At 38.1% G+C, this 26,186-nt stretch overlaps 5 protein-coding genes across 5 annotated transcripts; 1 reads left to right on the forward strand and 4 right to left on the reverse strand.

The window, feature by feature from the left end:
- Positions 1–38: 38 nt before the first annotated feature.
- Positions 39–4,268, reverse strand: LOC132142808 (exosome complex component CSL4-like). The gene is made up of 8 exons (XM_059552948.1): positions 4,183–4,268; positions 3,013–3,128; positions 2,808–2,882; positions 2,605–2,693; positions 2,403–2,436; positions 1,901–1,951; positions 1,736–1,820; positions 39–941 (listed from the first exon to the last, which is right to left on the reverse strand). Exons 1-8 carry the CDS (start codon positions 4,208–4,210, stop codon positions 835–837), a joined length of 585 nt encoding a protein of 194 aa, XP_059408931.1. The 5' UTR covers positions 4,211–4,268; the 3' UTR covers positions 39–834.
- Positions 4,269–5,103: 835 nt separating this feature from the next.
- LOC132142811 (phosphoglycerate mutase 1-like) lies at positions 5,104–8,044 on the reverse strand. The gene is made up of 4 exons (XM_059552952.1): positions 7,906–8,044; positions 6,798–7,072; positions 6,518–6,698; positions 5,104–5,339 (listed from the first exon to the last, which is right to left on the reverse strand). Exons 1-4 carry the CDS (start codon positions 8,042–8,044, stop codon positions 5,170–5,172), a joined length of 765 nt encoding a protein of 254 aa, XP_059408935.1. The 3' UTR covers positions 5,104–5,169.
- A 1,069-nt stretch (positions 8,045–9,113) lies between these two features.
- On the reverse strand, positions 9,114–14,404 carry cdc25d (cell division cycle 25 homolog d). Its single transcript, XM_059552951.1, has 12 exons — positions 14,062–14,404; positions 13,540–13,637; positions 13,153–13,180; positions 12,599–12,629; positions 12,392–12,454; positions 11,867–12,007; positions 11,668–11,772; positions 11,147–11,209; positions 10,866–10,964; positions 9,980–10,203; positions 9,769–9,880; positions 9,114–9,255 (listed from the first exon to the last, which is right to left on the reverse strand). Exons 1-12 carry the CDS (start codon positions 14,166–14,168, stop codon positions 9,118–9,120), a joined length of 1,209 nt encoding a protein of 402 aa, XP_059408934.1. The 5' UTR covers positions 14,169–14,404; the 3' UTR covers positions 9,114–9,117.
- Positions 14,405–15,039: 635 nt separating this feature from the next.
- On the forward strand, positions 15,040–21,049 carry LOC132142809 (phosphatidylinositol 4-kinase type 2-alpha-like). The gene is made up of 9 exons (XM_059552949.1): positions 15,040–15,520; positions 17,823–18,023; positions 18,295–18,426; positions 18,977–19,130; positions 19,226–19,287; positions 19,381–19,480; positions 19,667–19,800; positions 19,890–19,949; positions 20,194–21,049. Exons 1-9 carry the CDS (start codon positions 15,182–15,184, stop codon positions 20,353–20,355), a joined length of 1,344 nt encoding a protein of 447 aa, XP_059408932.1. The 5' UTR covers positions 15,040–15,181; the 3' UTR covers positions 20,356–21,049.
- Positions 21,050–21,978: 929 nt separating this feature from the next.
- LOC132142812 (uncharacterized) lies at positions 21,979–25,504 on the reverse strand. Its single transcript, XM_059552953.1, has 3 exons — positions 25,349–25,504; positions 23,783–24,180; positions 21,979–22,549 (listed from the first exon to the last, which is right to left on the reverse strand). The coding sequence occupies exons 2-3, from the start codon at positions 24,178–24,180 to the stop codon at positions 22,294–22,296; spliced, it is 654 nt and encodes a 217-aa protein (XP_059408936.1). The 5' UTR covers positions 25,349–25,504; the 3' UTR covers positions 21,979–22,293.
- Positions 25,505–26,186: the final 682 nt, after the last annotated feature.

Raw genomic sequence — 26,186 nt, forward strand, 5'->3', positions numbered from 1 at the left:
ACGTCAAACAAGGATGAGAAATTCAGGACAAAAGGAGCTGAACTTGTGATGTGAAACACTATTTTTTTTCTTGTAAACACACAACCTTTCAAAACAGTTCCAGACAAAAAGACAGAACAAGGAAAAGGTGTCAAATAAGACATTTCCAGAAGTTCTGACTGTAAGCAGCAAGATAAAGGTCAATTCATCTCTGGGTAACTATTTTTTGTGGTTCATGTGTTTTAAAGAGTTAGAAAACAGTGCTGCCAAATGTTATTGCTCTAGAAACTTCAAATCCTGTTGTGACCGGGAATGTGACTGTAATAATATTACAATTCCAGTTTTCCACTTTTGGAAGCCTTTGGTTTTGAAGCTCCATTTATACTACACAACATCAATGGTCCTTAAGCTGCTTTACACAAAATGTAATTTCTTATTTTTCCTTTAGATTTTGTGATGAAATGTGACCAAGTAGCAAAGTTTACAGAGATTCACCCATAGATTGATCCTCTCTCTGCTTTAAACGTCTAGAAACATTTAAAGTGAAAGTCAATCAACTAAATGACATTCCACACTCATGTTTCAGAGTTTTCAAAAGCACTGCAAGACAATCACAGGTGTGTCAGAGCATCAGGAATGCCAGAATCCTGCTTAGTAATGCAACTACATTCAGACTATGGTTATGTGATACTCGTGCAGTATTCAGTTCATAGTGTGCATTCACAGGCAGTGTGGAATGTAACAGTCCAGATTCATACAGAATTCCAAACGGAATGTTCCTGGGCTGAGAGTTCTATGTGAGGGGGCGTGTCTTTGAAGCTGTGTGTTCCAGTGGGTGTGGTCTAAGGGCGTGGCTCAGGCCTGCAGGTACTCCGGCTGTACCCGCGCCACCTTGCGAAACTCTTTGGCGTGTGTGCGTGGACATTGCATCTCACACCAGCTGATGGGCACCATCTGAGCCCCTGCGCCAAGAGATTTCAGACCGTAATGAACAATTTTGGGTGAAACTTACTCTCAGGTCTTCCTAGATGTAGATGAGTTGTTTCTTCATCACAACAGATTTGGAGAAATGTATCATTGCAATCACTTTGCATTGCATCTGCAACGAATGGGTGCCATCAGAATGAGAGTCCAAACTGCTGATAAAAGCAAGTAATCCAGGCCATCAATTAATGTCTGGTGAAGAAAAAAAGCTGCGAGTGTGTAATCATTAAGATGTTTTTAACTTCAAACAATTGTTTCTGGCTAAAATCGAGTCCTCTATATATAATACTGTTTTCTACAGTGAAAAAGTTGTTTTGGCTGAATCAGGAGAGAAATCTGCACAGATCAAGCACAGTTTACAAGCCTTAACAGTTCTAAACAAATACGCCAGTGGATATTGTGAGAGTACAACTGGGGATGGACCTTTTCACTGGAGGGAGAGTTACACTTTTGGCTAGAAGTGACAGTTTTAAATTAAAAAGTCTTAATGAATTTGATTCTTATAAACAAACAGCTTTTCACTTTACAAGACATTAACTGATGGACTGGAGTGGTGTGGATTATTGTGATGTTTTTATTAGCGGTTTGGACTCTCATTCTGATGGCACCCATTCACTGGTGAGCAAATGATGCAATGCTACATTTCTCCAAATGTGTTCCTACGAAGAAACAAACTCATCTTGGATTTCCTAAGAGCGAGTACATTTTCACAAACTTTCATTTTTGGATTAACTATATTTTAAAGTGCAGTGCTATTTGAGTGTTCCCTCACCGGCCTCGCTGTGGGCCACGACGACACCCAGCTCGTTCTCCGCTGTGGTCAGCAGGTAGTTCGACTGCACATCGCCCAAAGAGATCTGACAGCCAAGGTCAGGGGTCATAAGCAACATATCCATGAATACAGGAAAACCGCTTTTCATTTAGTATAAAGGGATACAACTTTTGCTAGGACAATGTCGCCTGGCCTGAAGCTTTTGTGCGTCTCCACCTGTAAAGAGCAATTCAAAATGACATTATAACCCTCCAACACTTTTTGAAAAATTGCCATATAAGATCTTTGCAAATATTTTTGAATATTTTAAATTACATAAAACTAATTAACCTTAAGTAGTAACTATAAATATGCATTTCTATTTGGGATTTTAGGAAACAGAGATGTCATTTAGATCATATTTATGTGAAGTTTGAATGAGCTAATATGAAACTTTTTAAATATTACAGTAAAAAAAAAAAGTGAATTTAAGCTTAGAAAATATATATCTGGATATTTATGCATTATATAATAATATATTGCCAAATTTTGGTATATGTATATATATATTTTTTTATCATTACTGTTAGGGTCTTTCACATTCATTTGTTAGATTTTTTTTTAAACAAAACGAAAATGAATTATAAAAAATAAAAAATTAAACATTAATAATTTCCCACGAACTTACCTTATCTTTTTCTGTCGCTCTTACGTCTTCTCTTCTGGAGAAATCAAACCAAACAAAGTTTAGCAAATATTTGCCTATTTTCTATTACCGATAATAATTTTCCCAACAGAAACAGCTTGTAAAACCTGAATGAAACTTACTTTATATAATACATATGATGGATAAAAAAAAAAGGAATGATTGATGAATAAAACATTCATACCTGATAGTGCCTCTAAACCGGTCTTTCAGTGGTGTCGAACCCACATATAAGATGTGGACTTTAGCAAACCGTGGGTTGATACTGGTCACCTGCAAAGGAATTAATCACACATTTAATACACAAACACTGTAACAAACAAATGAGATCAGGCCTGATATGACCACTAGACACCAGTGATGTGATGTTGTGTACAGTGCTCTCACCTTACAGGTGACGATGGCACCCACGTCAGGCAGAAGTTGTGTTTCGGTCTCCCTAACGACTGAAATCACCGGGAGCTGTAAAGGAAGAGAACCGAATACAGTTTGACAACTGGATTATCAAGATGCTTGAGCTTAGAAGTCTCACAAATGAACAAAATGGCTATGTTCAAACCAAAATATCCCTAAAAGTGACTGAAGAACGGACCTCCTCTCCCTCGTTCTTTCTCAGCACGTATCCGGCGAGCGAAGCGAAGATGTAGCCGTGCCGCAGATAGGTGCCGGTGCCTGGGATACAGTCCTCCGTGCTGCAGAGCCTTTCACCTGCAGGAACAACAGTTGCAACAGTGCAATAAGTTTAGTAGATTTATATCCACCATGGAATAAAAATATAATAAAGATAAGAGTTTTTTCTCTCTCAACTGAGTTTACATCACACAATTTTGACTTGATCTGAATTCTGAGTTTGTGTCTCGCTCGTTTTGGTTTTTGGTTTTCGCTCCAATAGATAGATAATAAAAAATGTATAACGATTTTTAAATCTCAATTTTTTTTTACATTGCACAAGTCTGAAAACTGCAAGAGAAAAAAGTTAGTATTGTACGATGCGAACTCACTGTAATAAAGTTTTTTTTATTAGTGTTGTCAAATCGATTAAATCGCATCCAAAAAACTAAATTTTGCGTTTACATAGTATAACCTATATGTGTGTACTGTGTATATATGTAGTATGAGTACGTCATATGAACAACATTATTAAAATACTAAGAAACCGCTAAAAGAGGGTCTTCTCTCAAATAACAAATTAAATATACAGTTCTGTACAGTAATTAATCAATTAAAATATATTAAGACAATTGTGAGCTTTACATTTCTACTTCAAACCCCTTCCTTACACGTGCCCCATTTATTTCTATTGCAAACAAATAAATATTTAATCTTTTTTTAAATAAAAAAAATATTTTTTCCCTCTGCAGCAGTTTTGAGGGCAGGTGCGCGTGACAGGCGTGCTCGCGCCCCGGGGGTGGGCAGGGCTCGCCAAACGAGTCTTTAACCTCCTACAAACACCTCCAGAACTACACGCGTTTATAGCATATCAGATATACGATATTACACCGAGCTAGTCAATCATCATCAGCTGTTTCTGACTGAAATCGAACATGTTTAAGTCATAAAATCAGCGCTACAAATGACTCAGTCCTACAGCACGTTAACGCTCCAGAGGAATCATAATGCGCAGAACTTTTTACTAACCAAATCAAAGTTAAAACAAATATCAGTCTGTGTACAAGCAAATAATACATAACCAAACCATGCAGCGATTATGTTGATAAATGCTAAAGGAAGCTAAGAAAGCATGTTAATAACAGCAACCCACCTGGAACACACAGCTTCATGGGCGACATGTTTTCAAGAAGCAGTAGTCGCGTTTTGATTGGCTATTAGTCAGCAGGGAACTCGCGCTCTGATTGGCCACTTCATCAGCAGGCGGTTCGTGTAAACCGCCATATTTGTTGTGGCTGTTATACATTATATGACAAATGCCAAGTTTTTGGAACTATTTATATAAAGTCAGTATTCACGAATAAAAATTGTACAGCAGGCAAAAAAAAAAAATCTTATTATTATCTATTGTGATAGATATGTTGGATTTTTTATCATCAGAAAAAAAATATATATTCAAAGCATGCCATTATTTCTGCTTAAGTAAGCCAAAATTTATTAGGGATTGCACAACTCAAAAACATGTAAATATAACCTGGTGTTTCAGTCAAGCAAAATCATTTTAATATTTGCTGTACAAACAAAACATTTTATTCTTATTTTATTACTGGTGAATGTTTGCAGCTGAATTGGGTCAAAATTCATTGAACATGACATGGATTACAGCACGTCTTTAACATACAGTGATATTTACCACATAAAAAGTGACAAAAAATGAGGTCGCAGGAATATAATCTGCTGGATATTTCAAGAACATTTCTGTGGGTGTTCAGAGATATAGAGCAGTGGTACAAAGCATGAATCAAGCAAAAGACGGGGAAACGCACCACTTCTGCAGCCCACCCGCTGATTAATATATGCTGTTGCCTGGCAACAGTTATCAAAGCAATGCCATCACAGACAAACACATGTGCCATCATTAGAAATGTGCGGTCATGGATTTTCAGTGCAGAGACTATATAAAGCTAAAATTTCTACTTGTGGCTCAGTTTCACTGCATTTACACACACACACACACACACAAGCAGTTACATTGGAATTGTATTGAGAGCATTTGGAAACAAATGGTCAGTGGTTTGGTTCTAGGCTCACGGTAAAACAGTGGTTGCATTTATCGAGGAGCATTGCGTGAAGTTATAATCTACTTCTTGGCTTTGCCCTGAGCAGCGACTGCCTCCATGGCTTTACGGACCGTCTCTTCATCGCCCAGGAACTGCATGGGCTTCACGGGCTTCAGGTTCTTGTCCAGCTCGTAAAGGATGGGGATTCCTGTGGGCAGATTCAGCTCCATAATCGCCTCCTCTGACATACCTGGAGGAAACACACAGCAAATTTTGGATAAATAAATAAAGAGAAATTCTGACAGACATATTTTACTATTGTACAGTGGAAGTACTTCAAAAAGTATAAAATGATTTATACTATCACATGGAATATCAAAAATTCTTCCATGTTTTGATTTTGACAGAAAACTTCTGTTGAGCAGTACTTTGTTTTTTGTCGTCACTTGATTATCACCATTTTTTATAATACATTTTCAATCATAAATACATTAGGATGAGAATAATAAAACCACAGAATACGTGGGAAAACACACATCGTAGGGCCCTATTTTTCATTAAAAATTATTTTGACATTTAATGAATTCAATTGATTATACATGCTTTTGGATTATTAAACCTGATTTAATCATTAAAACAGAAATTCCAGAATTTGTGAAAAAGAAAACCGTTTTTTTGAAAAACAAAACGTTTTCATAGGCTCCTACATTTTTTTTTATTAATAATATGTTGCTAAATCATATAATTTGCATGATTTTAAATTATACAGACATACTTTCTTGAGGGCCCTAAAAATGTAATTCAGGTTAAACATTTAATAAATTATTTGTAAATTGTATACGTTTCGAGATTTTAATTAATTAGACATGCTTTTTAATTCAAATGTAAAAAAACCACTAAAACAAAATAAAACATTTTTGAAACTTTTTTTTTTTTTCTAAAGAAAAACATTTAACAAATTGGGGTTAAACTGTAAATATTTAATTATCTTAATTACTTTTGATAACTTAAACGAAATGTAACCATTAAAACTGAAAAATTAGAGTCCTTCTGCATTAGTCCCCACCAGACTCCTCTTGGTCTCATTAGCCGCATTTCCACTGTGGGGCCAGTGTGAGCCAGGGCTTAAAGCGGGCCGGGCGGGGCTCATAGCCTCGGGCCAGTAGCACCGAGGCCAGAATAGCGCAGGGTTTCCACAGTCAGGGCCTGAAGTACACTGCGCTTCGCTAAAACACGGCCTTTTCACGCCTCTCAGAACAACGTCACGCAACCTCATCATTTCACCAACAAAGAGAAGTTATCAGAAAACTAAGGAATAAGTCTCACTAGTCACTGGAACTAGTGACTAGTGAGGGTGTTTTTGGGGTGTATGTACTGTCTGGTGTAATATCAGGTCTGGACTTCAGGGTGTTTGAGACAGTTTCTCACCCTCCAGGTGTTTGACGATTCCTCGCAGACTATTGCCGTGAGCGGCGATGAGGACCCTCTTGCCCTCCTTGATCTGAGGAACGATTTCCTCGTTCCAGAAGGGCAGTGCTCGAGCGATGGTGTCCTTCAGGCTCTCACACGAGGGCAGCTGGTCCTCCGTCAGGTCACCGTAGCGGCGATCCTGCAGCGACATCACATTCAGTGTCACATGATCCTTCAGAAATCAATCTAACATGCTAAATTGCTGCTCAAGAAACATTCCTATCAGTGTGCTGCTCACCTTGCTGATGGCGGTGTAGAAGTCGTGCTTGGGGTCCATGGGTGGAGGTGGGATGTCGTAGGAGCGTCTCCAGATCTTCACCTGCGCCTCGCCGTGTTTGGCCGCTGTCTCGGCTTTGTTGAGGCCCGTCAGGCCACCGTAGTGGCGTTCGTTCAGACGCCAGGTGCGATGCACGGGCAGCCACATCTGATCGATGCTGTCCAGCACCAGCCACAGGGTCCTGATGGCACGCTTCAGCACAGACGTGTAGCAGATGTCAAACTCATACCCCGCATCTGGAAGAGAGAGAACACCAGAGCTGCATCCTTCTGCATATAGTGCGTGTGTCAAATCATAAATCAATAATTTTATTCAGCAAAGATGCATTGCATTTATCAAAAGTGACAGTGAAGACTGTTACAAAACGTTAAAAAACAAAAACAATTTCAAATGCTGTTCTCTCTGTTATTTAACAGATGAGAAAATAATATTTAAATGGGTTAAAATGTTCTTTTTCTTTCTACAATCACGTTTGATCACCTCGATGATGGCCATTTTAGTCAATATTAAATCAAAAAGTAGATTATTATATTTGTAATGTAAATCCACTACAAGTTACCAAAGACGAAATGAGGAAGAGTAGCTTGACTGAGCTGCAAATTAAGGAGAAAACAATAGTTATACGACTAGATGGAAGTGCAATAAATTTCAACATTTTCAACATATTATAAATTAACTATTATAAATTATTAAATATATTATTATAATTAAATAATATATATTAATTATTGCTAAAGTTGCATATAAATAAAAAAATAATGGAATTATTTTTTTTTTTCATGATTTTAAAAATGTTAAACATTTCTTTTTGGTTTTCTACTCCTTTGAGATAATTTAGCCGAAGTTATACTATCAAAAAGCAGTTATAAAAATATAATAAAAGTCTATCAATTACTGAACTCTTAACACAAAATCAATAAAAAATCATATGTTAGTTTACAAATACTCAATATCAATGTTCTAACTTGAATCAAAACAACTTTAATTGAGGGTGGATTATTCATTCATTTGGACTCCAAGTAATGAAAGAGCGTAAGAAGATGAGTTTAATAAGCGGACACCGGATCACCTCTCAGGGCCTGGCCGCCTCTCTTGGCCTCCTCGGCTCCAGTGTCGCTCAGATCGGCGTCGAACCAGCCGCAGAAGCGGTTCTCCTGGTTCCAGCAGCTCTCTCCGTGGCGGATCAGCACTAGCTTATACGCGGCCATGACGCGCGGTCTGCACGCAGCGGGAATGTTCGCAAATAACGGGATGTTACCGGAGGAGATGCTGAAGAGAGATGCTGATGACGGCGCGAACGGAGTAAAAGTGTTTGGAGGTCGTTATGCGCGAGGAGGACAGAACGCTTCCTGATGCGCGCGACCCAACGGGGAACGAGCACGCGCGTCCGCGACGTCACTATGCGACCTTGAGTGTCTGTTTATATATTTCATCATAATGATTTATTGTATGTTAACGTCTTTGTACTGACACTAGTTTAAAGGAGGGATTACAGTTTTACAACTGGAATAATTAAACATTTTAACGGTTTACATGAAACATGATTTGTTATAATGATATTATTATTGTGTTCCATATTCTTTTTCATTTTATATGATTTTTTAAATAATAATAATTTTAATAGATATCAATCAATCAATTTGGTTCATCATCTTAAATCAGGCAGAAAAAAAACGATAATATTGATACATATACACACACTTACATACAACTTAAATTAATTTAAATTAATAAAAAAGAAAACACCAGGCATAACTATACACTAAATAAATAACTAATGAAATATAATTGGGAAAATAAAAATAAAAAAATACATTTTAAAAACTTATGTTTCATTAATTCATTTATTTAAATCATTTTTATTATCTAATTATTTTAATCAATTTATCTAATTAATTTAATCACATTTTTGTTACTTATATATTTAATAAAAAATGTAAATGTAAAAGAGAAATGTGCAATATTATTAAATTTGATGCTGATGGAAAATAAAATACACTTTTCCTATGTTTTTAATTTAAAAACAAAAGGAAAACATTAACAATAAACCACAGTCTGTGTTTGAAAGGCTTTATTCGAAGGCCTACATACAGATTAGTTGAGAGATGTGTACATGAAGGTTATAAATATATGAACAAAGGTATTATATTATAATAACAGTACATATAATATTTTTGACAAATGATTTATATATATATATATATATATATATATATATATATATATATATATATATATATATATATATGTGTGTGTGTGTGTGTGTGTGTATGCATGGTATTTAACGTGTGGTTCTGTGATGTATTTTGATTGGCCGTCGTCTTCGCAGCCGTGTTGGTCTTCTTCTGCGGTATTCGTGCAGCTGCTCCCGGTACTCACGGTGGTGCATGGACACGTAACCGCAGGGATCACACAGATCCTGAGACAGAGAGACACCTGACTGAGATGCTGCAACATACTGTGGTTAAGGCAGTCAGATATGTGACCCTAGAGCACAGAACCAGTCTTAAGTCGCTGAGGTATATTATTACCAATAGCCAAAAAAACATTGTATGGGTCAAATTTTTTCCTTTTAAGCCAAAAATCATTTGGGTATTAAATAAAGATCATGTTCCAAGAAGATATTTAGTAAATGTCCTACTGTAAATATACCAAAACTTAATTTTTGATTAGTAATATACATTGCTAAGAATTCATTTGGACCATTTTAAAGGTGATTTTGTCAATATTTAAATTTTTTTGCACCCTCAGATTCCAGATTCTCAAATATTTGTATCTCGGCCAAATATTGTCAGATCCCAATAAACATACATCATACATCAATGGAAAGCTTATTTATTCAGCTTTGAGATGATGTATAAATCTCAATTTCCAAAAATTGACACTTAAGAGGGTTTTGTAGTCCAGGGTCACATATGGTGTTGTACTGTACCGGGTAAGAGGCATGGAAGAGTTTGTAACCCCCCAGCAGCAGGTAGAGCTCAGGATAGAGCAGGCTGGGATACACATTCACTCGTCTGTCCAGCCTCCTCAGATACTGACACCTGTTGAGCAGGTAAGAAGAGTGTGTGTCATCATAGACACACTCAGTGTGTGTGTGTGTGTGTGTGTGTGTGTGTGTGTGTGTGGAGAGTGTTTCTCACAGATGTGGGGCTCTTTCCGATGAGAACTCGCAGTGTAAGACGATCAGTTTCCGTGGCAACGAGCCTCTCTCCTCCGTGATTGAGTCGGATGGATGAGGCGCCCGCTGCCCCCTCGTCCTCCAGGAGGAGGTGTTTCCTGCGGAGCAGGGGGAGAGTTCAGCTCCTGCCGAGGCCTGACGCACCGCCTGCTGGATCTGAGACTCACTGTACAGATTCACTGCTCCCTGAAGGAGTTAAAGGTTGAGATATGAAGACCAAACAACCTGCTGATGAATTCAGTGTGACATTAATATATAAAAATATTAAGTTTGGAGTAAAATTGTGATACTTTTATTGAGTGAGGATGCATTAAATGGATCAAAAGTGACAGTAAAGACATTTATAAAGTTGCAAAATATTTCTATTTCAAATAAATTCTGTTTATTTGAGCTTTCTATTTATCAAAGAATACTGAAAAATATATGATGGTTTCCACAAAAATATTGATTAAAACATTATTGATAATAAATATTTCTTGAGGAGAAGATCATCGTATTACAGTGATTTCTGAAGATCATGTGACACTGAAGACTGGAGGAATGATGATGGAAATTCAGCTTTGCATCACAGAAATAAATTAAAGTTTACAATATATACTCATAGAAACCAGTTGTTTTAAATTGTCACAATATTTCACAATATTGTATTTTGAAAATATTGTATTTTTGATCAAATAAATGCATCATAAATGTACTGTTCACAGTATGCTATTCTGTCACAGACTCACTCAATGTTTGGATTTTGAAAATATATTTTTAGGTAAAGTTGAAACTGGGCATTGGATTGATTAGATCTTTAATGGAGATATTCACCATGAGCACCTCATTACATTAAAACACACAAGTACCCTAATGTGTCCTCCTTGGTACTCGTACGGGTAACGACAGTCAACGATGAGGAAATCCTCGACTGCAGGACCAAACTGACCTCTGATCAATGACGCCACCTTCAGATCAGAGCAGACAATATTTTATCATTCAAATAAACTCATAAAATGATAGTGTAACAACCTATGTTTCCATCTCAGCTCTTTTGAGATTAAAAGGACATTACAATGAGAAAGAGAAAAGAAAATCACACTATTATCAGAGTGTTTGGATCTACTTCAGCTCTGGAAATGTTACTCACGGTGTGAGCGCTGACACAGTGGAGCTCCTGATGACCACCCCTCTCAACAGGAAGCAGGTGTTGCTATGGAGATAACAGAACTGAGACTGAAAATGTAACCAAACCACGTTCAGACCTTCATCAGCTTTTAATCTCTTTAGATAAAAACATCTACTAAATCCATAAATGTAAATATTAATCTAAAACATAATCCAACTCAAAAACGCATTCTGCTTTTAAGCAATCAACAACTGATACTAGCATTCAACATTTTGAGATTTTTTTAATGTATTTTTTAAGTCTCTTCTGGTCACAAAGGCTACATTTATTTGATTAAAAATACAGTAATATTGTGAACAATTATTACAATGTAAAAGAACGGATTTCTATGTGAAGTTAATGTAAAATGTAATTTAGCATCATTAATCCAGTCTCCAGAGTCAAATGATCCTTCAGAAATCATTCTACGCTTAGATCATTTCCTCATTGATAAACCTTTTGAAATATGTCATATAGTTCAATTTTGCTTTTGCAGAACTAACCTTACTGAAGTCTCCTATGAGTGTGAGGTCACTGACGGCGTCCTGAGTGACGTGTGTGGGCGGGGCTTCCCGCCGTGACCTCAGCTGTCCGAGCCTCACAGCCGCCTGCAGACGAGCAGAGAGTGAAGAACAAATAACACAAGCATCTTTCAGCTCCGATGCTAAACCTCTCTCTGTTAGTGCATGATCTCCTCCTCACCGCTAGGTCGACCTCATCCGTCTCTGGAGGGCGACTGTCGTCCTCTTCTGGGTCACTGCGGTACTGTCTCCATGTTCGGCCCGCTGCCTCCGTCTCATCTGCAGCCGAGAATCTACTGGACAGACGCACGCGCAGTCGCTTCTGCGGGACAAATCACGAGGTCATCACTTTGAATGCAGGTGCAATGAAACACACCCTTTATGAGCTTGACCCAGTTTATAAAACAGTACAGTGCAAAGTACCATTTCAACACACAGACCCAAACAAACAGACAAAACCAGATGTCTACCAAAACTACAAACCATTATACACTAAAAACATGATAATAAATTCCTGTTTGCAATATCAAGCAGCATAACAGAATGTTTTGTTCAAATAAAATAACTGGAAGCAAGTGACACCGGGAGTTTCCCTCATTTAAGGTGGATGATTAGGTGCATATTAAATTTACATGTATATTTCAAATGACATTCTGGTTACATTAGTAATAATATGTCAATGAGTGTATATATAAGCGTCACTGACAATGGCTCGCTCGTTCTCCTTATTGGTAGGAAAATCACGACGGTTCCTCCACAGACTCCTGGGCTGGACGTAAAAAGTGCATAAAAAGATCATCAGATACATTATGAGAGTTGTAAAGGGGTTAAAGTGTCATGAAAATAATGTCAAAATAAATATCATGTTCTAAGTATTCCTTTTTATTTGCTGTGTTTGGTTACTGTATCCTACCGTGTTTGAAGAGGAGTCAGGAGACAGGCTTCTGCCGAGACAAACACAGCACATATGACGGCTTGTTCTCTAATGCAGTGGCTTTAGAAAAGAATCTCCCTCTAAATCTTTTTTAACATGGATGTTATAAGTTGCACTGGGTAAATACAGTATTATTTTAAAGGGGGGTGATTCTTTTCTTTACACACTGTAACTGTGAAACCGGTTTATTACAAGTAATTAAAACAACTTGAAAAATAAACATTTGAGTGAGTTACCAGGGCAACATTTGTCATTTGGCTTACCTTGATGTGCTGAAGTAACTAAAACTGAAATAAAAATGACTAAAAACTATAAAAGACATATTTAAAAAAAAATAATTAAAAATTACAAAAACACAAAATTTCTACAACTATAAATTAAATTAAAACAGAAAATATAAAGAAATAAAAACAAATTCAAAATAATAATAAAAAACAAGGATAGTTTCTTGATAGTAAAGTAACACTGCTGTCATCAACGCAGATTATTAATGAAATGCATTATTAAAATGAGGTCATGTGTGTTTATTTTACCTTGCTCGTCGTCTTCTCACTGCAGAGACTAAAAGAAAATTCACAGTAAATTGCACTATATTTCATAACTGTGGATGAACGGTTCTGAATAGTGAAGGACAAAATTTAATCAAGCAATTTTCCTGGTTTCTAATTCTTATAATTAATGAATATATAAAGAATACAGTATATGCATTTTGCATCAAGCAGAAACATTTGGGGAGAGGTGAGAGGATAAAAAAAAAAGATCAAACAGAGCCTTCAAACATACGACAATACTAATCTAAATGTGCAAAAAACAGGAGCTGAACCAGCTTGAGATTGAAGTGTCCTCAGAGGAGAGTTAATTTAGTGTGTGTGTGTGTGTGTGTGTGTGTGTGTGAGAGAGAGAGAAGCTCTTGTCCAGACCTGTCGGCGTCTCTCTCTCCCTGGAGAGGATGTTGAGCAGTGGGCCGGTGCATTCAGGCGTCAAAACAAGCTTTCTCCAGGGGAGCGAGCTCTTCAGACTTAAACACAATGTGCATCAAATAGAAGTTATTACATAAAACGAAACGAATCAGTAAAAAAATCTAACAATAAAGTAAAAAATTAAATATGCATTAAAACTGACAACTGACAGTTTATATTAAACCACTTTAATGATCACTTTAAATATTATTGAGGGTAGCCTACGTTTAGAAAACATGGCAGTTCTGTATAACAAAATGTTTTACACTTTCTTTGTGTTCTGTTTTATTGATATTGTTATAGATCAATATGAACAGTATGATAATTAATTAATAATAGCTATAGTAAATATTCACAACAAATATCAATATTAATTATATATATAGATATATTAAAAATGCATATTTAATATCACTTTAATTACCTTAAAATAATATTACAAAAGAAATGAATGTAAAAAGTAAAAAGTCTGAGTTGTCTCACCCCTCCTGACACTGGAGGTTCTGCAGGCTGAAGGAGAGCTCACTGACCGGAGAAGAGTGAGAGTCTGGGGCTGTCAGATCACAATCTGCCTCCTCATCAGCAGCCATTGATCAGTGCTGCACACTCTCCTGCTGCACTGAAGACTCAAGTCAAATATCATATGAGCTGTGCCTCATCATCATGTGAATGTCTCATCGCATCTCCTCTCCTTGGAAACTCGTGTTGCTACAACAGGCTTCACGTGAGCCGCGGTGCGCGTCGCGTCGCTCCCTCGAGCCGCTCTGACATCATCCTCACACAGGAACAGAACAGAGCCATCTGGAGAATCGCTTCAGAAAGTGGAAGCTGTGCCCTTCACTGATTTACAGAAACTGCCTTATTTAGTGGAACAGAAACAGTGTTTCTTAAAGAAACAGTTCACAGTCGTCTACTCAGTCCCATGATGTTTTAATTATGTATGACAAGTTCTTTCATGAAACACAAAAATTATTTTGCTGAATATATGGACTACCATAAAAATTATGCATTTAATGGTAATCCCCATCCACTTCAATAATATAGAACAAGCAGCCTGTGTTCAGATACATTTGCATGTAGCTTTTATTATGCAGCTTTTATGCAAAATGTCACAGCAGCCTTAAACTGAGCCATTGTTTATGTATCATTTATAGCTTTTCACGTTTCCTTAGTCATAATTAAATATTTAAATTTATTTATTTAAATAAAAAAAATATATAAATGTTTTTCTGAATCATAATTTCTGCACTATTGTTGCCGACTCTATGCATTAACTCCAGGGATGTTGTGCTTTTTCCATGGACTGCATAAAAGCATAGACATTAAAAGTATAAAAGGCTTTATCACATGTTCAAAGTGGGTGGTGTAATTCTAACCAATCGTCGTGAACATATAGAAAAACAAGAGCGTTCTGAAGTGCTGATTGGTCAGTGGCATGGCAATGACGCATTAGCCCCGCCTCTATCAGGAAGCTGGCTGTCATGTGACTTGTTTGTTGGCGATCTGTTGTACGGAACCGCATAATTTCATTACAGACAAACGAGCGCTTGTCCCGGGTAATTCCCCCTTTCCCCCCGCTGTCCTCCTATCTCCCTTCTCCGCCATGGACGAGACGAGCCCGCTAGTCTCTCCGCTTCGCGATTCCAACGAGTTCACCTACGGTCCCGCCGAGCCGACGAGTCCCCGGGGCGGATTTGGAGGGACGCCGGGCTCCGTGGTGCGTCTCCCGGCGGGGAGTCCCGGACGCAGCCGCGAGCGACAGCCGCTTCTGGACCGAGACCGAGGAGCGTCGGCCCGCGACCCGCACAGGAACGAGTTCCCGGAGGATCCGGAGTTCAGAGAGATCATCCGGAAGGCGGATCGGGCCATCGATGAGGGCATCTACCCCGAGCGCATCTACCAGGGCTCCAGCGGCAGCTACTTCGTCAAAGACATCGGAGGGGTGAGAGGTCATCATGTCTTGATTTGTGCCCCGTTACATAAGCGCAGTTTTCATTGCATTCACCGCTTCAGAGCTGATCGTGTTGTGTGTGTTTGAATAAGTGTAACAGTGTGTCATCAGGTCAGGCCTCGAGTCATGCAAACCAGACATCTGTCTCTAGCCTACAGTTCAAGTTGAGTTTGTCACGACAATTGTGTGTTTCTTCATCTGCAGACACTTTTATGTGTTTTTGTAATATGAATGTAAAAGTGGTAAACTGTCTTGGAAACTTTTGAACACCTCACTTTGGTTAATTATTTAGCATTTCTATTGCACCCTTGTTTGGACCCAGATGTGTAATTGAAAATGATGAATGTGTGATAAGACCAGGTTAAACTGTGGTCAAATTTACCTTTAGGGGCGTTGGACACATTGCTGTGTCAGTACACAGGACAGCAGCATTATCAGGCCCGTAGTTGAAAATCAATATCACTAGTGTTTGATCGATAGACAGAAAGCTTACCTGCACTTCCTTTTTGAAGCTCTGTTTAGTGAAACAACATTATCATGCAGAGATAGAGCTCATATCAGTACATACTCAGTTACCCTATACTTGCAATACTTTATTTTTGTGAAAATACAGAAGCGTTCAGGGTTGTTTAGTAACCGTGGTCATTTCATCAGTGCATACTCAGTTCCTCTCTTCTTTAAATAAAAACTGTGGAGTTACCATGATTCACCTAAATCTGCAGCATGACTTCTAGCTGTGAAGAGGGTTAGACATTGGGCTTTCTTTCATTCAGCCACAGAATCACAAAATGCCATAACTCTCGCTTTAGACCTGGTTTGTAGTTTGACTCCCTTCCTTCGGAAAGATCTCAAAGGTTAAAATGGGTTTTTATTGGTTATATTTATCAGAAAGCAAAGGGTTGTTCAATGTGTGAGAGGAAGTTTGTAATGACTGATAATAATCCTGAAAGGAAAATATGGACTTTAAAAAACAGACTCTTCCAGTTTTACAACATCAAAATGAAGAGGAACTACATGTTTATGTGGGAGTTCCTAGTGTTGATAAAAAATAAAAATATCAATTTCTATCTGCACACAAGTTGGAAACAAACCCATTTTTCATTTATAATGTAATCCTGGTGAATTTGACAAGAAGTGAGCTTCTGGCTAGTCATATAGGACATGATTATTAGTCATGATGATTAGTTGTTTTAGTGAGTCTGATCAGAGTTGACTGAATTAAGCTACATACTCCGGCCTGCAGGAGGCAGAACTGAGGTGATCTGATACCTGTTGGTGTTTCGTTTTCTTGTGAGATGTTCCTCATGTCTTTGATCTTCAGCGGTGCAGGGCTGGTGTTCGTCCTCTCAGTAGTGAACGTGCTGGAAGCTTCATCTGCTCACTAGTGAGGCAGCTCACATGAGTCACAGGGCACATGACCACATGTATGGTCAGTTTCTCATTCACATCAAATCAAATCACAGATGAGTCACGGAGGCCAGATGAAGTCTTTGTTAAAAGTCACTCTTAGTTGGGAAATCAGTTTTTAAAAATAAGGTTAAATGTGTAACTGTTGTGAAACTTGCATTTCTGGGTTCGGTAAGATTTTAAAATGTTTTCTAAAGATGTCACTTATGCTCACTTAAACTCACGTAAGCTGCATTTATTTGATTAGAAAATAAATAAAAAAAATCCAATATTGTGGAATATTATTACTATTTAAAAGTACTGTTTTCTGTGTGAATGTATTTTAAAATGTAATGTATTTCTGTGATGCACAGATGTATTTTCAGCATCATTCCTCCAGTCTTCAGTGTCACATGATCCTCCAGAAATCATTCTAATATACTGATTTGCTGCTCAGGAAACATTTATTATTATTATCAATGCTGAAAACGGTCATCCTGCTTCATATTTTTGTGGAAACTGGGATACATTTTTTTCCAGGACTCTTTGATGAATAGAAAGTTCAAATCCTTCATTGCATCATAAAATGTCTTTACTGACACCTTTGATCACTTCAATGCATCCTTGTTTAATTATTATTATTTATTTTTATCGTCCTTTTTTGTTGTTGCAGCATGTTAAACTAGGATATGATAATGTGTTTAACCTCAACATAATTACACATAACCTTGGTTATGAATGTGATTTTAGTCTTAATATGTGAGATGTAAAGTGTACGGGAGCATTGGTTGTACTGTCATGTTAAAGAGTAACGTGTGAAAGGCTCAGTTTGAGCAGATGTTTGCTCTGAACAGCACACATCGCTTCAGGAAACCTGACCTGAAATGTCCTCTCTCTTCTCCAACAGAAGATCATCGGCGTCTTCAAACCAAAGAACGAGGAACCGTACGGACAGCTGAACCCCAAATGGACCAAATGGCTGCAGAAGCTCTGCTGTCCGTGTTGTTTCGGCCGGGACTGTCTGGTCCTGAATCAGGGCTATCTGTCAGAGGCCGGCGCCAGTTTAGTGGACCAGAAACTAGATCTCAACATCGTGCCGCGCACCAAGGTATGAGAACGACTCCCACAGTTGTGCATCTTCAGCGAAACCAAAAGCGAGGTGAATGAGGACATGAGAAAGTAGGGTGATAGTCGTGATGGTTTGGTGTTTGTTAGTCAACCTCTTTCGTTTCCTGCTGTTAGCACGCCTGAAAACACACTAGTCAACCGCACAGCTAAATGTAATGGCTCACTCTCCCACTACATCTCTGTTGCTGACTCTTACAAGAGGAGACACATATGTGTTGTATAAAGCCTTCTCTGTGCTCTCTTTCTCTCAGGTGGTGTATTTAGCAAGCGATACGTTTAATTACAGCGCCATCGACCGAGTAAAGTCTCGAGGAAAGAGGTTAGCGCTAGAAAAAGTGCCCAAGGTGGGCCAACGGTTCCACCGGATTGGCCTTCCACCCAAGGTGAGTTTATGACAGCGCCACCTTTCTGCCTGGAGGAAGATGTTTTTTTTTTTTTTAGATGTTGCATGTTAATAAAGTATTATTTTGATATCAAGATATACATACATATTATTTTCCATATTCATTTGAATATAAAAATATTTCAGTAGACATTTATTTCAAGTAAAAAAATTTTTTTTTAATGATTTTAGCTTTAGTTAATTATGATAACCCTATATGAAATATATAGAATGCAATAGTACTGTTTCAGAAGTAAAAATGTAATTAATTGCTTCTATCGAGACAGACCTGCCATCAGCTCTGACATTGTTGAGCGATATTATATGCTACTGCAAGCTCTTAAACAACTTATCAAGGCTAATTTGATCATGCCATTCGCAATGGAATGAGTTGTTCATTGACTCAAAAGATTATTGTACCTTTATTTTGGTACAAATCAAGGTTTGTAATGTAATCAATTCTTAAAAGAAAGCTGATGAAAAATGTGTTGGTTTATACACATTGTTGGCCATTGTAGCTTTGTGAACTCGTGTCCATTGGTTGTTTGTAGGTGGGCTCATTCCAGCTTTTCGTAGAGGGGTATAAAGATGCTGATTTCTGGCTGCGCAAGTTTGAGGCAGAGCCTTTACCAGAAAACACTAATCGCCAACTCCAGCTCCAGTTTGAGAGACTGGTGGTGCTGGATTACATCATCAGAAACACAGGTAACCATGATAATCAACACAATTAAGGTCAAACGAGATGACCAAAAACACATTTTAATCATATATTGCCTTTATTTTGTTGTATGGCTCTGTAGATCGAGGAAATGACAACTGGCTCCTCAAATATGACTGTCCAATGGATACATCAAGCAACAGGGTGAGTGACCAAGTGCCTTTTTGGGACACCTTCTGTCCCATTTTTGTGTTTTTATGTTCATGTTTGAGTTTATCGAATGCTTTTCTAATGCAGGACAGTGATTGGGTGGTTGTAAAGGACCCCATCATTAAACTGGCAGCCATTGACAACGGTCTGGCCTTCCCTCTCAAACACCCAGATTCATGGAGAGCCTGTAAGCCAATCATCATCCACCTCTCAAACACATGACCAACTACTGGTTAATCAGATCGCAGTATGCTCGATAAGCGTTAAATACAAACGTTGTCACTGAAACCATATATTATGAGGTGTTGGGTTTCATCTGATGATGGTTTTTGCACAGTCAATTCACTCGTTTTGTTGAATGTATTTCCTGTAGACCCATTTTACTGGGCTTGGCTGCCGCAAGCGAAGGTTACATTTTCTCCAGAGATCCAAGATTTAGTTCTGCCCAAATTATCCGACCCGAACTTCATCAAAGACCTCGAAGAAGATCTATATGAGCTTTTTAAGGTGAGTCACATGGACTGCTTTGAAAATCAATTAATTCAGCTGGGCACTCGCCAACATGTTTGACCTCGTATTGATGTTAACACTGACAGAAAGACCCGGGTTTCGACAGAGGACAGTTCAAGAAGCAGGTTTCAGTAATGAGGGGTCAGGTGAGTCATATCTAATAATAATAACTCAATTATTTTATATTTTACAAGTGTATGGGAAAATTTACTAATTTTAAGGAATATAATACAATCAAGATATTTTAAGATTCTAAGATTAATGTATACACTTAACACTTTTTTTTAATGTATTTTTCACACTGATGTGAAAGGAGGCCTACTAGAGCAGGGCAGCTGAATGAAAACCACGTTATGATCTTACATGATGTGTTGTGCTGCGTTGCTGTAGATCCTGAACCTGATCCAGGCGCTGAGGGAAGGGAAGAGCCCGCTGCAGCTGGTGCAGATGCCGTCGGTGATCGTGGAGACCGCGCGAGCGCCGCAGAGAGCCAGCAGCGAGTCCTACACACAGAGCTTCCAGAGCAGAAGACCCTTCTTCACCCGCTGGTGATGTGGGCTGACATGCGTGTGTACAGCCCGATTACAGTTACGATTTTCGGTGGGATTTTGGGAACAACCAGAGTAGGAATAACTGATGACAAACACGTACTTCTTTCTGAAGGAACACATTGCCTTGTTTACTGTTACACTGTATGAACAGACGAAGCCGCGCTCCGAATGACCTGCATGTTTAAAAGACGATGAAGGAGAAACTTTCTGCTGTAGTAAAACCTCGATGCTTGACGGCTCCTTCCCGGCCCTGGAACTGCATCATTCATGAGAGTTTTCTTGTCACTCCTCTATTTTTTTTTCATTAGCTTTATATTTTTCTCTATTTTGATGCCTGCATGTCTGGCGTTCATACCCTGGAGGCGGAGTCACCTCAGCGCTCCACTGAGCGCGTGCACACACACTGGAACGTTCCATTCTCGCAGTGACATTCTTTTAGTTTTTGGTCGTTATTTGATTTAATTTGAAAATATGAAAGTTATTGTATTTTTTTTCAACAATGTATTCACAGGTGTCAACAAAACTGACATTGAAAGGTGAGAATGGACTGTATCATTTGTATGTAATGTATTTAATGTAAAATTATATAATCATGCGGTACTCAATAAAAGAAAGAGTTTGATTTCCAAAGCAGTTTAATTGGAAGTTCCAGTTTAATGGCGAGGAGAAAAACAACTCTGGTTCTTATGCATGTAGTAGTAGTGTTCATTGACTTCGGCTACATGTGTTCATCTATATTGCTTGTAACTGTCTGTCTGAGTGACAGAAGAAGACATTAAATAATCGACACTTATAGTGTCCAGCATACATCTACAGGTGATACTACTTATGCAGCATTTACATATTACCACAGGCTATGTGTATTTAAAACAACACTAATGATTTGAAGAGAACTGCAGTAAATACAAATGCATTCTTTTATATTGTTAGTTATTTATCATTAAACATTACTGGAAGGCAGAATGCTTCCTGAAGATGAGGAATATTGAGAAACTAGTGTTTTGAAACCAAATACAAGGACAAATCATTAAATAACTCTTCAGCTCCATACACTCATATATATATAAAGCTGAAAGGTGCTCTGGAAGCGTCAATGGGACTTCAATCAATGCATTTAAAGGAACAGATCACCACCCAAAAAAAGAGAATCTTGTCATTTTCTCACCCACGTGTTGTTCCAAACCACTATGATTTTCTCTTTTCAGTAAAAATAATTACAAAACTTTTTTGGGGGTGATTTTATGTCCTTTTATGCTTACATACCTCATTTCACTCATACACACTTAAGTACAACTACTTGCATGAAAAGTGATTATTACTGAAATACAATTTTTTTTTTTAGCACAAATGCTTTTCCAATATAAAAATTGTATCATTATTGCATTGAAAGTAATGTTTTGTTTGTTTTATGAGAAACTGTGCTAAGGTAGACTTCATTTGCTTTATGGAAAAAAAAAAAAGTCATCTCGTTGCTTAAGCCTTTGTGGTTGCTTACAGGTTTTGCAAGATACGCACCCCAAAAAATGATTGGTATTGTCAAGAGTTTTGTGTCATTGTCATTGTAGTAAATAGCAGCAAGAACATCTCCTTTTGTGTTCTGACTAGAAGGTCATTTGGATTTGTAACAACATGCGGGTGATTAAATTAAGACACAATTGTCCTTTTTGGGTGAACTATCCTTCTAATAGTGTTTGACTGTTATTGTGCCATCAGGTCTGAGGATGTCAGAATGGCACAAACCCGTAAACAGTGTTAATGTATAAAAGGAGTGTAATCCTGCAGGATTATCGTTGATGTCCCTTCCTGGCCGTTGCAGGTGCTGTAGTGTTGATCGTTGCTGGATTAAGACGAGTGTTTGATTGAGGCGGTGGCTTCAAGTAAATCTATGGTGACAGCGAGTCTCTCAGGCAGTAATCTGATTGGATGCCGCTCTGCTGCCTCAGTGTCGGATCCGGTGCAGGTATCGCTCCGGGTCCTTCTCCTGAACGGCGTTCCAGCTCCATCTGGGGCCACCCGAGGGCCCCTGAGTCTCTTCCTCTGGGGGCAGGAAGTCAGCTTGGTCACATGATCCAGCCTCAAAAGAGCTCTGCCCCCCACAGGCTCCCAAAGCAGATGCATCGTCATCTTCATCGTTGTCTTTATCTTCATCTCCAGTTATGACTTCAGACGTCTGTCCCAGTGAGCCCTCGTTGATTCTTATGGGTGATTAAATAATAATAATGCATGCACTTATTAGATGTAGATCACTACAGTATTCTTCTCACACACAGTCTGATGTTCACAGGTGTGTGTGTGTGTGTGTGTGTGTGTGTGTGTGTGTGTGTGTGCGTGACCCATGCCTAAGTTTCTTGTTTGTTTACAGGGTCTTTAAACATAGCAGGTTTGTGGCTGATCTCGTGACCTTAATTTGTTCAGATTAACATGTTTCCATTAACTCACACACACACACACACACACACACACACACACACACACACACACACACACACAGAGCTGGTGAAGGTGGTGTTTTGCTGCCATGTGCATTAGAATAGACACTAGTGAATCTGCTAGTGTTAATTACATAACATCACATCTAAGTTCACATTTAAACCAAAAAATCAAAAGGAAAAAATTTTTTGGAGTAAAAAATAAATACTTATGTTTTGTGTGCAAAAGGTTTCATATATATGGTAATTACTAAAATATAATAAAATACTGTATTATATTATTTTAAAATACTGCAATACAATGACTTGCAAACAAATACCACCATTATGTATAAATATTTTACTAATAAATAATATACCATTATTTTTTTTGCAGTGCAAGTAATGAGAATGAGGTCTGTTTACCAACAATATATACATACACACATAAAATATATATATATATAAATAAATAAATATATATATTTATTTATTTATATATATATATATTTATTTATTTATTTATATATATTATATATATATATATATATATATATATATATATATATATATATATATATATATATATATATATATATATATATATATATATATATATAATAGTAACAATGTTTTTTATTTTATTTTAATGAATTTTTTGTGTGTGTGTGTGCAAATCTGCTTTATGTATTAATGTGTTTTCTTAATGTGTTTTCTTAGTTTTGTGATTTTGGGGAATAATGTGACCTGGATATAATCATGACATGTCTTGCGAGAAATATATAAATATTACAATGATGTTGGTTACATTTTAAGTAACAGTTTTAAACACCCTTTATTTCGTACATGAGTTTATTTTGAGTATGTACATCAAATTAATTTCAGATTTGCAGACTGAATTCATTACCAAAGTTTAATACTTACATCTAGTTTGCTAAAATACAGTTTAAACACCTTAATGAGTACTGTATGTTCCCATAATTGTTCCTCATCTTGAAATAACTAATTTCTCTCTCTCACCTGAGATGACCGAACGCTCGCACCCATCTTGTTCCTGTGCCGTCTTTATGGGACTCCACCCTGAGGCCACTTCGGTTCCTCGCTCGGACTCGGAGTCCCACCAGCGCCTGGGCCAAACCCGTCTCCACCTCCGCATTCGCTCTGTCCTCGTCCTCTTCCTCCCCATCTGCTCCGTCCTCTCCGCCCGCTGCTCTCCGGTTCCCCCACACCATCCGGGCTCTCTGCTCGGGGTCCGGGTCCCCCGCCGCCTGGAAGAGCCGTCTGAGCTGCCTCAGGTTTACTCCCTGAAAGATGTTGGCGGTGCCAGACTTGCGTTTCCGACGCTCGGAAGCCGACGGGCGGGAAAACGTGGGCTGAGACGGGCCTGCAAGAACAGAGGCGGAGGCCACGTCATCCATCTGCAGAGACAGAGATGAGGGACAAGTGTATGCAAATGAGTGCACAATTAAGTATCTAATTGGCATCTTTCAACAGAACATAGCAGAAAACTTGTTATACAACACAATTGTTTTAATGTATTGAGATTAATCAAGCTTCGGCGTCTTGCCTTAAGTTGGTACGTCAGTGGAAAAAGAGTATTTAAAAAGCCCAGCAGCTTGAGACATTAGCCTACTGACCTGACCTGAGCTGTCACCAGTTACATCAACCTAAGCAGGGAAAAACAAGTCTATATGATGCTTCTGAGCACCCTAAAAACTGGCAATCATTGCTAAAAACATCTGATGTATGGAGATGCTTATGTTGTTTGCAAAATATTGAATCAAGTCAAAATGCAGGGATCATTTTGAATGAACTTCATTGTAGAACATTTTATTTTTGGTCACATTATGTTGAAGTTTCGACGTCTGCTAGATCCTAACGGTAGTACTGAGTGGCTGTGTCCAGAACAGAATACTGTGTACACTTCAGACGCATAATGCAGCGATTAACAAACACAGAGATTGCCAGTCCCGTTGAACTGAGCCTGAGTAAGCTATTTACATAAACAAGCATTGCTCAGAGATAAACAGGAATGTCTAGTTAGCTTGCTATCATCTGATCTCAGCAGAAACAGAATGACCAAGGGCGCACTGGCGTTTTGATGACGCGTATTGCGCGAAATAAATGATCGTATTACGTCACTCGGCGTCAAAATATAAAATAATGTTAACTTAATAAAAAAGCTGTCAGGAGTTTTTTTAAGATAAATATGATTATATATTCTTTTTGGTTTCGAATCTAAAATGTAAAAAAAAATAATAATAAATTAATATAGACGGGATTTCGTCATCTGGTTTGAGGCACTGAGTCACGTGACGACACGAGAGCGACGGACGAACATCCGCAGTGACAGACAGATCAGATACATGCACTCGAATTACAGCAAATAACAAAGGATAAAAAGCATATATTCAAGAAAACATGCTCGGTTATGAGTGACGAGTGAAGGATCACAAAGACAAAACACAGTCGTTGCGCGTTGGTCGTATTTCTAGCTGGGAATTCGGTTCCGCTTTGGTGCGCTCTAGGGAAAAAAAAACTAATGAAATATCTATCATCGATAGAATGATGCAGAAATCTACTCACCTTTTCTGTGTGAACTAGTGTCTTTGTATCGTTTGCATGTTAGATGTTTGTAATCGCTGTAGGGAGAGCAGCAGAAGGGTGTAGTAAACAGCCTAGCTGCTCTTCTCCGTCTGAGTACAGCAAGCGCAACGGACAGAGAAGTTTATCGCTTCAGACTCGTCACTTACTGTACCGCTCTGACCAATGAGAACCCTGGAATAGAGTATTGAGCCCGCCTACAAGCCCCCTCCAGCCAATCACATCTCTTCTTTCTGTGCGTCGCTGAGAGTGAGAAGGGAGTAATCCTTCATTGACGTCAGTGTGAAACTGTGACGAGAAATAGAGAGACAGAGAACTAATACTAATAGTTCTCGTAATAGTAATCGTTAAAATGCACGAGCTTTAAGAACAAAGAGTTTATTCAAATTTATTATAATTTCTTTACAGAACACAGGTGTTTGAGTCTGAATTTGTACTTTTCCTTTGTGTGACATCAGCTTTCAGAAGCAGATCATTGAAGAGGAACATTAATTGCTATAAATGTTGATTGCAAACTATTTGATTATATGTTTATTTTATTAGAAATAAAACGAATTATTGATGTATTTTGCCTTTTCCGCCAACAGAGGGAAACACAGGCCAGTTTTGGTTATATTAAATAAAAGTAGTAGGCTCTGCCCTTTCTACACTGTGCAAATCTGCCTTTTCACTTTATACAACCTTTTTCCAGTTTGCAGAACATGAATGTTTATTTGGCACTTCACTTAATCCTTTAAAGTCCAAATGGAAGGGCAGAGCACTATCAGATTATTATTGGTTGATTAAAATGCACCCTCAGTTATCATTAATGAAAGTACAG

This window comes from Carassius carassius, chromosome 6, assembly GCF_963082965.1.
Source record: "Carassius carassius chromosome 6, fCarCar2.1, whole genome shotgun sequence".
Classification (NCBI taxonomy): domain Eukaryota; kingdom Metazoa; phylum Chordata; class Actinopteri; order Cypriniformes; family Cyprinidae; genus Carassius; species Carassius carassius.

What these genes read in the sequence shown, in the direction of transcription:
- LOC132142811 (XM_059552952.1), bottom strand. Translation starts at nt 8,044, where the DNA reads ATGGCCGCGTATAAGCTAGTGCTGATCCGCCACGGAGAGAGCTGCTGG. An exon ending in TCTACACCGCCATCAGCAAG is followed by an intron (nt 6,699 to 6,797) that starts GTGAGCAGCACA and finishes ATGTCGCTGCAG; the next exon opens with GATCGCCGCTACGGTGACCT. An exon ending in AATCGTCAAACACCTGGAGG is followed by an intron (nt 5,340 to 6,517) that starts GTGAGAAACTGT and finishes TGTTTCCTCCAG; the next exon opens with GTATGTCAGAGGAGGCGATT.
- LOC132142812 (XM_059552953.1), bottom strand. Translation starts at nt 24,180, where the DNA reads ATGGATGACGTGGCCTCCGCCTCTGTTCTTGCAGGCCCGTCTCAGCCC. An exon ending in CGAGCGTTCGGTCATCTCAG is followed by an intron (nt 22,550 to 23,782) that starts GTGAGAGAGAGA and finishes ATCACCCATAAG; the next exon opens with AATCAACGAGGGCTCACTGG.
- LOC132142809 (XM_059552949.1), top strand. Translation starts at nt 15,182, where the DNA reads ATGGACGAGACGAGCCCGCTAGTCTCTCCGCTTCGCGATTCCAACGAG. An exon ending in TCGTCAAAGACATCGGAGGG is followed by an intron (nt 15,521 to 17,822) that starts GTGAGAGGTCAT and finishes CTTCTCCAACAG; the next exon opens with AAGATCATCGGCGTCTTCAA. An exon ending in TGGATACATCAAGCAACAGG is followed by an intron (nt 19,288 to 19,380) that starts GTGAGTGACCAA and finishes TTTCTAATGCAG; the next exon opens with GACAGTGATTGGGTGGTTGT.
- LOC132142808 (XM_059552948.1), bottom strand. Translation starts at nt 4,210, where the DNA reads ATGTCGCCCATGAAGCTGTGTGTTCCAG. An exon ending in GAAAGAACGAGGGAGAGGAG is followed by an intron (nt 2,883 to 3,012) that starts GTCCGTTCTTCA and finishes CTTCCTTTACAG; the next exon opens with CTCCCGGTGATTTCAGTCGT. An exon ending in GAGCGACAGAAAAAGATAAG is followed by an intron (nt 1,952 to 2,402) that starts GTAAGTTCGTGG and finishes TGCTCTTTACAG; the next exon opens with GTGGAGACGCACAAAAGCTT.
- cdc25d (XM_059552951.1), bottom strand. Translation starts at nt 14,168, where the DNA reads ATGGCTGCTGATGAGGAGGCAGATTGTGATCTGACAGCCCCAGACTCT. An exon ending in AGGAGAACGAGCGAGCCATT is followed by an intron (nt 12,008 to 12,391) that starts GTCAGTGACGCT and finishes TTTGTCCCGCAG; the next exon opens with AAGCGACTGCGCGTGCGTCT. An exon ending in TCATAGGAGACTTCAGTAAG is followed by an intron (nt 11,210 to 11,667) that starts GTTAGTTCTGCA and finishes TTATCTCCATAG; the next exon opens with CAACACCTGCTTCCTGTTGA.